This window comes from Saprolegnia diclina, assembly GCF_000281045.1.
Source record: "Saprolegnia diclina VS20 unplaced genomic scaffold supercont1.112, whole genome shotgun sequence".
Lineage (NCBI taxonomy): Eukaryota > Oomycota > Saprolegniomycetes > Saprolegniales > Saprolegniaceae > Saprolegnia > Saprolegnia diclina.
Genome location: NW_008246179.1, coordinates 99,883 through 109,533, shown reverse-complemented (window position 1 = coordinate 109,533; position 9,651 = coordinate 99,883). Strand labels below are relative to the sequence as shown.

Below are 9,651 nucleotides of genomic sequence, written 5' to 3'. Positions count from 1 at the left end.
ATCGCATTTTAGCAAATCAAAAACATTTCTGTGCAACGTTTTAACCAATCAACGCACTACGAACGGCGCATATCTTCTTTGTCTGTCAACCTCACACGCTATGGCGGCCTACAACATTGCGCGCTCCCTCCAGGGTCATGGCGGCGCGGTACGTCCATCCTCCGCCCATGGACATGGGTCCAGGCACCCATCATGATGATGAGGATCCTGCCCATGTCCAGATCTACCTCGGGATAGGCAACATGACCTTGAACGTCATGTAGATCCGCGCGATCTGCCAGGTCGACGACGTGCTCGTGACAGGCTCCATGGACGCGGCCGCGTACGTCTGGTCGTCTACCTCGTCGATCGAGCAGTCGATCTTCGACCACAACCACTGGGTCACGGCGCTCACGACGCTTCCATCGACGCATGCCACGCGCCTCGGCGGCCACGGCTTTGTCTCTGGCAGCATGGACACCAACATCCGCGTCTACCTCAAGTCGGCGGGCAGCGGATTTGCGTGCGCGATCGTGCTCAAGGGCCATACGAGCGGAGTCATCTCCCTGGCGTGGCTGGCGTCCGAAGTGCTTCTCTCGGGCAGTTGGGATGGCACCTGCCGCGGCTGGGACCTCGCGACGCAAACTTGTACGTTCGTCTTGCCCAACCATGAGAACGGCGTATGCGTGCTTGGCCTTGAGAACGGCTCGATTGTCACGGGCTCGACGGGCCGCCAAGAGGGCAACCAAGTCGTCGATGCAGTTCTTCGCGTATGGCAGCCATCCGCGACCGGCAACGACTACACGCTCGCATCGACGCTCAAGGACCATCAAGGTACATCAATGCATATAGCATATACAGGTACACATGCGTCGACGTAGGTCCGATTCGCCAGCTCGTGCCGGTTCCCGACATTGGTTTTGCCTCGTGCTCCAACGACGGGTAGAAGATTCCTTCTTGGCCCTTCTTCCTTTTTCATACCAACCTTTCTATGTCTTGTAGGAGCGTCAAGCTGTGGACGTCGGGCGGTGACGTCGTCATGAGCTGCAGCCACCCACTCAACCACGAGGGCAAGCCGGGGTTTGTGCTGGGGCTTGCGTACCTTGCCCAGAGCCGCCAACTCGTGTCGGCCAGCGAAGACTGCACGGCGTGCGTCTGGTCGCTCGGTACACGCCTTTCTCGTAACGATGGGCGTTGTTGTGACGCAAAATGCGTATAGATGGTTCGCTGCTGCAGACGATTGCGCATCCCCAAGGTCTCTGGTGCGTCACAGCACTCAATGGCACGGACTTTGCTACCGGCGGCGACGACAAGATTGCCCGCGTCTTCAGTACCTCGGCGACCATGGAGTCGTCGGCGGCCGAGATCCTTACGCTCCAAGAGCAAGTCGACACGGCAGCGAAAGCGCGCCAGCGTGGTCCGAGCGCTGTCGAAATCGAAAAGCTGCCCGACTACCTTCAGCGCGCGTCGCGGACGGGTCCATCGGACGGCTTTATCCAGATGTTCCGAAAGGGCAACGCCGCGTGGGCCTGCCAGTGGAGTGGTCCGTCGCAGACGTGGCTCGATGTAGGACCCGTCTCCAGTGATGTGGGATGGCGCAACTCAATCGCTTGGCGTAGATTGGCGAAGTCACGGGCACAGGGTCGGGTGGCGTCGTTGACGGCGAGTCGTTTGACCTCGTGATTCCGGTCGAGATTGAAACACCCAACGGCCTCCAAAAGTTGTACGTTCTCGTGATCAAGTACGAGGACGCTTAGTAGCGATGGATGGTGTAGGCAAATCGGCTACAACCAAGGGCAGAACCCGTTCCAAGTCGCGCAAGCCTTTATCGACAAGCATTTCTTGCAGCAAAGCTACCTCAAGGAGGTGCATTGTCGTTATCCTTTCAATTGCGAAGTCTGACATGTGCGAGTAGATTGCCGATTTTATCACGGCGCAGTCGGGCAGCTACCAGGCGCCGGTGCTTGGGTCGGCCGCGCCTGCGGCCCCCGCAGCCCCCGTGACTTTTACATCGACGTATTTTCCCGTCGTACGTGTTTCCATCTCGTGTCTTGTGTCGATATCGTGTTGCTCATGTGTGGTTTCTGTCGCATAGAAGGCGTACAGCTCGTTTGACTCGACCAAGGTGACCAAGCTGCTATCAACAGTCGTGCAGTTCAATGCAGCCGTGGCCCCGACGGTGCGTTGCGACCAGCATGCTACAATCTCGAGGTATATTCATCGAAATCGCAGGTTGCACTCACGGACGCCGAGCTGGAGACGCTGGCAGCGTTGCTCACAACGCTGACGCAGACCTCGTACTACCATTCGAGCCAAGTCGCGAGCGCCCAAGTCGACGTGGCGCTCAAGATGGTCGAGCACTGGCCTGCCGCGCAGGTGTTTCCAGGTACCCTATTCCTTTACCTTGGATGTTCTTACACGGGCTATAGCGTTGGACGTATGTCGTCTCGTGGCCCTTCACCCTGTTGGTGCGAGCGTATTGAGTCGCAAGGCGCCATGGCTCCTGGAACGGTGTCTTGCCCTCGGTACACATGACCTTTTTCTTTAGTGCTTTGCCTAGAAATGCCTTGTCGGTGTAGGCGCCGACTCGAGTGCGGCCGTGCCCAACCCCACGCGCATGCTGGCGTGGCGTGTGCTCTGCAACTACTGCGTGCACGCATCGCTTCGGTCGACGCTCGTGCAGGCCTCGGCAAATGTACGTGCGCACTTGTCCAACGTCGTGACCTGAGCGTGGTGGTAGGTTGAGGCGAATCTTGCGTTGGCGTGGTCGCTTGCCAGCGGCAACAAGACGCTGGCCGTCACACTGGCCACGCTGGGTTTGAACTTGGCCGTTGCGGTGGCTGCCAAAGAGCGCGACGCGTCTGTGGCGCTTGCCTCGGTGCTCAGCACGGTACCTCTTATTTCCACGGCACTATGAGCTCATGCAAACTGCTAGTTGGCGGCAACCGACGCCCTCGACGACGACACGTTTGGCCGTGTTCTCCTCGCCATTGCGACGCTGGTATATTGTGGAAAAATGGCGACGATCTCCTTGATTGATGATGACTGTGGTGTAGAGCTCGGTCGCACCCCACTTGTGGCCGTCGCTGCCATCCGCCGCGACGTTGCGCCCCCGTGCGTCCACCTCGCCGTCGCTTCTCGCGATTCTCGACGACCTCGCGGCCGCGTCACGCGCATAACGCGCCGTGCAGATCCAACTACGTACTGCTCGTATGCATTTGTATATGTGTTGTATCCCAAGATCGATCCCATGGCCGAGTGCTGTGGATGAGCTTTCTGGTCCCAGACCACTGCATTTTGTCAAGAACGCCATGAACCACAAAGGATTCTCATGTCCATCGAGGGATACGACCTTACTTGAAGAGGCAGTCGCCTGCGCCACCGAGCGCCTTCTGCACAACCCGACGCGCAAACGGAATGTACGACAGCGAGTACCAAATGGCGGCGAGGAACTGGAGGAGCACAAAGAGGAGGACGAGCACGACCTTGCCGGCCTTGCGCATACCCGAGAAGGCCACAATGAGCGTGAGCACAATCAAGCCCAAGTAGACGGCCGTCGCGATCCAGCGGTGTTTTTGGAACATGGCGCCGACTTGGCGGCTCGGGCCAACGAGGAACATGGTCGAGAGGAGGCCGCAGAGCGACCCGAACGAGTACATGACACCAAACCCGACCATGTTGACGGTCAGCAAAAACACGAGCGAGAAGAGCGAGCACGCGGCGCCGACGACCAAGACGGCGCCAAATGCGTACAGTCGGTTTTCGTACGACATGCTGGGGCAGCCGGCCTTGACGTTTTCATCCATGTCATCGTTGGCATCGGTCGGCGGGGCGTTCGTTGTCGGCAGCTCTGCGCGGGGCGTGCTGTTGGAGAAGAAGAAGCCGGCCATGACAGGAATACCGAATCCAAGAAATAAGAACTAAGCTTGTCCAGTCCGCAGGGTCTCTTGCGACAGGGCGTGGCGCCTATGACGCTAGATGACGGCGGCTCAAGTTTTTGGGGCTTTCCGTGCACACCGACCGCTGTCTCCACATCGGAAGGTTCTACTACGTACGAGTATCGACGTACGTAGAGTAGATCGCAGCCTACGATGAGAAGGCGATAGATCAGCGAGGAGAGTCGTTGCCTTTCAAAGTGCAATGTTGGTCGCGGTGTGAGCAACTTGGGAACAGCAAAGTGCAAGTCGTCTCAATATTTGTAGCTCTACATTGCTTCACTCGTCGTCCATCTCTTGCACTTAGCACGACAGACAACAATGCTCATGGGATCGTCTGTGGGGACGGAAGCCTGCCCGCGTAGTAGTGTAGCTTCGTGTTTGACTCCATACTTCAACATGAACGTGCCCAAACGATGACCAGTTGTGCAAGACTTCAGTATCCGGTCATTTGATATCCGGCCCACTGCAAGCCACCAGGGCGTGAGGTGACTTGGTGCGCCCTGGATTTGCCTGCAAATAGATATGGTTCCTAAATTTTGGCGCGGAATATTTGTTTATGTGTCCAACGCGACACTGGTCGAGTCGTACTGCGATGCCTGGGGTCTCTTGCCAGCTCTGCCGCTCAAGTTGTCGCTCCGGTTCTGCGCGGCTCGTGATTTGCAACCACATCCAAGCATCTGCAGGAATACTAGTTAGTCGATGACGATCGACTAACCAAGGCTCTCTGCACGTTTGTATCCAGCGCCGACTTCGAAAATCGTCTAATTTGGGCTTGTCCTACTGGCTTGGACACGCTTCGAACTTCGGTTTCCGGATACACGTCGCCGGTGTCTTGTCTTGGTGTTTGTATATAATCGGCTGGTAAAGAGCCGACGTGCAACGAAGTTCGAAGTGGAAACGGTGTGTCGAGCGAGCTCCTCTTGCAGCTTGTAATCGCATTGCGGACCGGCAAACGCCAAGTCGCCGCCATGAAGAACACCGTCGTGAGTACGTCGACGTCGCCGCCCTTTAGCTCGTAGCTCATGCTCGCACGTAGCTGTCTTCTTCAGCCTCGCGTCGCTCGCCTGCTGCGCCTTCGCGCTCATGTACCCGGCTTGGTTCCAGCAAAAGTACGCGAGCTCCAACGCGACGTCGCCCGTCGAGGTCTACCAGGGCTTTGGCCTCTTTGCCTTTTACTCGACGAACGCGCTTCAGACGCCCTTCTACGCGTCGGCGACGACGCTCAAGTACGCCGACTTTTGCGACGCCAACGCGGCCGGGAAGCCGTCGCCCAACTGGATGCTCGGCAACGGCAACGCGATCGCCGAGATCGTGTGTGGCTCGGCCATGACCGCGCTGCAGTACGTCATGGGCTTTGCGACCGGCATTTCTGGCCTCGCGCTCCTCGGCGCGATCGCCGCCACATACAACCCGTCGACGGGCCTCGCCGAACGCACGGTCTCGGGCGGCACGTTCGTCGCGTCGCTCTTGCTGCTCACGTCGCTCATCCTCTGGGCGCTGCAGATCCAGCAAAAGATGTACAACGTCGATGTGATCAACTCGTCGTACCTCGAATGCAATGCGGGCGTGACCAACTGGAGCTGCTGGTTCTACGGCTACAGCTTTTGGACTGCGATCGGTAGCGTTGTTGGCATGCTCATCACCATGTACACGAGCTCGGCTGGCCGCGCGGAAAAGGTATGAGCAAGGAGCGATGGCGCAAAGGCTCAATGTGGTGTGCGTAGATCCGCCACTTCCGCAACGAGTACGAGCAGGACCTGGCGATCGCGCTTCAGCAGTCGATGGAAGCCGCCCAGAACAACGCGTCGTCGCCGCGGACGATGCAGCAGGCCGGCTATGCGGGCGGTCACTACCAGCAGCAGCACTCGCAAGGCAACGTGGCGCCGTCGCGTGTCTAAGACGTCGTCCCCGTGGATCTCTGTCTTTTTTTCCCTCCATTGCTATAAAATATTAGTTCTTAGTCTGCTCCGCTGCCAAGGGAGGAGGGAGAGCGTCCAGAGGTTTTGAGGTATTGGACAGCAACCGCGTTGGAGGTTAATGCCACCCAATGGGTGTCGGGGTGATCGACAAGGAACTCGCAGTCGCCAGTGCGTTCGGCAGGTTCTGCGATATGGCCAAGATAGCCCATCGTCCTCCGAGCTGCTCCGAGCTCGTTCTCGAAACACGCCGCCGAGATTGCGTGGGTGCCGCCGCTGCTTTGCGTGGGTTCGAATCCCGTCATGTTGCCTGATCCCGCGTGTCGGATATACTTATACGTGGCAGTCTCTCGTCGCAGAGCGCCACCAGATTTCACGTGACGCCCCGACCACAAGTCGTCAGCACCGCGTGTGTAGCACCGATGTCGAGGCTCGAGATCTTGTAGCTCTCGCGTCGAGCTGGCGAAGCGTCGCTGGATGTAGGATTTTGGCACCAGCTATTATAGCAAATCGGTGAGCTGAGTGGAGCCAACCAGTTGCAGTTGGGGCGAACTGACGTGGCGGACTATCTGCAACGGCTTGGTCGAGTTGATCGGTCCGCTGTCGCACGTTGTGGGCTCATCGATGCAAAGGGTTTTCTCACGTTCTTTGTATGCTGAAAACACTCGCACGGTAGCCGTGGAACCACGACAATGTGTACATTTGAAAAGAGAGTTATAAAGTATCTCGTCTAGTCCCACGAGGAAATACTACTAGTAGTACCGCCCATCGGCGTCTCGTGCCATCCACTTGGGCGTGGTGTCGCGCGTTCGTGCCCCTGGCTTGATTCGAACGTGGCAAGCGCGGCTCTTTTGGACGATGTTCTTTTAAATATCTAGATAATTGTATGCACGAGCACCTATTTTAATCCTGCGAGACCGCCGCCCCAACAACAATTCAGCGAATCGGAACCTGCAAACAGCCACCTTGCCCGCGCGGTGTTTAAAACATTAAAAAACAAAGATGGTTTTCAACACAAAGAGCCTGCATGACAAATGGCTTGCACTCACGCACGTCAAGAACGTCGAAACAATTATGTCGTTATCACCGCCGTGGCGCATGTACTAGTGTACTGTAGTACATTGACTTTAAGAGGACGCGAGCGCGTACTTACGAAAAGGCGCTCGAAATTACTGCTCGGGTCGGATGTATAGAGCTGCAGTATGGCCAGAGATACGACGCCACAGCAGCAGCAACGCTGGAATGATTGCACGAGCAACCTATTTGGGGCAATCAGCACTTGTGGTTCACATATTTTGTAATATCCACGATCTGAAGAAAGCGGGTGTCGGCGTAGAGGGCGTGTGTCGTATATGGCCTGCCTATGGCTGGCTACCTCGGTGACAAGGTACGGTGACTAATGCCTCAACCGACAAGCGGATATCGCCACGGACCGACGTCGCTCACCAAGGGATCGCTGCGTTCGATTAGAATGGTTGACGTCCAGCAGAGGCTGGCGAAAATCTCTTGTCCTTATCGTTGCATGCATGCTAGTGCGGGAGTTGGCGTGGCAGCATTCTGTTTTAAACACTGAATCCAACACATGGTTGTTACAATGTATAATACACCCCCGGATGCCAATAAGAAACGGAGCGGAGTGACAAACCATATCGGGACTTGCGCCAGGACCGCCGAAGCCGCATGCGTCCGGGCTCGCTCAAGAACACCGTGCTGAGTACGTCGTCCTTCTTCTGTGTGGAGCTGGCGCTCACGCATCGTTGCGTAGCGGTCTTCTTCTCGCTCATGTCGATGGGCTGCTGTACCTTTTCGATGATCTACCCGGCGTGGTTCATGCAAAAGTACAAGGAGACGACACCGGACGTATTCCAGGGCTTTGGCATCTTTGCCTTTCACTCGACGGGCGTGCTGCAAACGCCCTTCTTTGCGTCCAACACGACGCTCGAGTACTCGGACTTTTGCACCAACCAAAAGGCCGGCGTGCAAGCGCCCAACTGGATGCTGGGCGGCGCGCCGCAGCTCCAAGTCATCCTCTGCGGCATGCCGATCAAGGGCATCCAGTACGTCATCATGTTTGCGGTCGTCTTTGCGACCATCTCGCTTCTCGCGTCGATCGCAGCCACGTTCCAGCCGCAAGCTGGCTGGGCCGAGCGCATCGTGTCGTCGGCGACACTCGCGGCCTGTACGACTTTGCCGTTTGCGTTTGCACTTTACCAATGCTCTTCTTTGTAGCGTGCTTGTTGCTCGCGGCGTTGATTTGCTGGGCGCTCCAGATCCAGCAAAAAATGCTGCAGATCGACGTGCTCTCGTCCGGCTACCAGGCGTGCAAGAGCGTCAAGGGCGACGGCTCCAAGTGGAGCTGCTGGTTCTATGGCTACAGCTTCTGGGCAGCGATCGGCGGCGTTTGCGGCATGCTTTGCACCATGTATGCGAGCTCGGCCGGCCGTGCCGAGAAGATCCGCCACTTTCGCAACATGTACGAGCAAGACCTCGCGGTCGCCATGCAAGCGTCGGCCGGCCAAACGCCGGGCACGACCACGAGCGCGTACGCGGCGCCGCAGTCGGAGAAGCCGATTGTGCAGCCGTCCGTGCAAAACCACCCAGGGTTTGCACCGACCGAGCCCCACGCCAACTCGATCTCGTCGTACGAACCTGGGTACCAACCGTACGGCCAGCCACCGCCGCCGTCCACGGGTCCTTACACCGCCAACACTGGCTATGGCAATCAGCCTGTGTACGGGAATGGGTACGGCCAGCCCCACAACAATGCGTATGGCCAGCCCCACAACAATGCGTACCAACAGCCCGTCCAGCCCGTCGTTGGTGGCAGTGGCTATGTCCGAGGTGGCATTGTCTAGGTCGACTAATTACTAGTAGATATATTATCTTATAAGCTATCGTGCTCTCCGTGCGCAGCTCACTCCCAACGACCAAGTGCTGGTCCAGGCGTAGCGCTACGTATCCGAAGCCTTTGCACTGACGAAGATAACGCTGGACGCGTTCATAGTAGATAAGCTGTCGTGCACGGTCGAGACAGGGGCCAGAGAGCCTTCGCAAAGTTGCCATCGGCCACACATCGACCCACACCTACGGCGTGATCAACCGTTATTTCACGAGTTCGAGTACCAGTTGATGGATGTACAAGACTTTGAATGGACAGATCCATCAAGACTCCTAACGAATTCGAGCCACAACTAGTGTGCGGGTGCTTGGTGCAGCACGTCCAGACGTCCATATTCTGCAGCGGTAGATCACACGAGCCCGTGACGCGAGCGTCGTCATGGAGTCGTCGTTGCTATTGCAGTTCGCGCCACCCGCCACAATGACGTCTGGACTCTTTGGGTCGGTGTAGTTTGGTGGCTCGTTGCTTTCATCCCGATGTGGGTGCCGTCTGCCATCGGTGGCCTCTTCTTCGTACGTTCGGTCTATCGATGACGTACCTTGCTTGATAGATCTGCCGGTGGTCTTCTCTTTCGCTTGGCCTTTTGCTCTTCAACTAGCACGTCTTGGGTTTGGCGCCGGTGTTGGTGTTTACGACAGAGCGTCGCATGCACTCGAGGAGGACGCGACGACGACAGAACAAGTGCCGCAATGTATTGAAAGGCGGCAGAAGTGTATTGAAAGGCGGCATAAGTGAAGAGCGAAACGAAGGTAAATGCAACACATCAAGGTATCAACTTTGGTTGATGTTTCCTCAGTCCAGACCAAACTACTTGGGGGCAACAACCGTGTTGGTGTCCGCTATGCCAGTGGTCGGTGAGGCGGGTCAGCTATTTGACTGACAGCTACAGCTGTTTGACCGACACTACCAATTAGGAAAT

At 57.1% G+C, this 9,651-nt stretch overlaps 4 protein-coding genes across 4 annotated transcripts; 3 read left to right on the top strand and 1 right to left on the bottom strand.

Annotated features, from left to right (window-relative positions):
- Positions 1–100: 100 nt before the first annotated feature.
- On the top strand, positions 101–3,158 carry SDRG_16097 (hypothetical protein; the record flags this gene model as incomplete). The annotated part of the gene is made up of 15 exons (XM_008622294.1): positions 101–148; positions 264–813; positions 861–921; positions 982–1,145; positions 1,199–1,545; positions 1,599–1,702; positions 1,755–1,845; positions 1,895–2,008; positions 2,075–2,158; positions 2,212–2,365; positions 2,409–2,504; positions 2,559–2,674; positions 2,720–2,869; positions 2,915–2,980; positions 3,036–3,158. 15 exons carry the CDS (start codon positions 101–103, stop codon positions 3,156–3,158), a joined length of 2,268 nt encoding a protein of 755 aa, XP_008620516.1.
- Positions 3,117–3,959, bottom strand: SDRG_16096 (hypothetical protein). Its single transcript, XM_008622293.1, has one exon. It carries the CDS (start codon positions 3,867–3,869, stop codon positions 3,333–3,335), a length of 537 nt encoding a protein of 178 aa, XP_008620515.1. The 5' UTR covers positions 3,870–3,959; the 3' UTR covers positions 3,117–3,332.
- Positions 3,960–4,783: 824 nt separating this feature from the next.
- SDRG_16095 (hypothetical protein) lies at positions 4,784–5,916 on the top strand. The gene is made up of 3 exons (XM_008622292.1): positions 4,784–4,904; positions 4,954–5,594; positions 5,642–5,916. The coding sequence occupies exons 1-3, from the start codon at positions 4,886–4,888 to the stop codon at positions 5,813–5,815; spliced, it is 834 nt and encodes a 277-aa protein (XP_008620514.1). The 5' UTR covers positions 4,784–4,885; the 3' UTR covers positions 5,816–5,916.
- A 1,549-nt stretch (positions 5,917–7,465) lies between these two features.
- SDRG_16094 (hypothetical protein) lies at positions 7,466–8,741 on the top strand. Its single transcript, XM_008622291.1, has 3 exons — positions 7,466–7,547; positions 7,599–8,012; positions 8,063–8,741. Exons 1-3 carry the CDS (start codon positions 7,514–7,516, stop codon positions 8,686–8,688), a joined length of 1,074 nt encoding a protein of 357 aa, XP_008620513.1. The 5' UTR covers positions 7,466–7,513; the 3' UTR covers positions 8,689–8,741.
- The last annotated feature ends 910 nt before the right edge of the window (positions 8,742–9,651 follow it).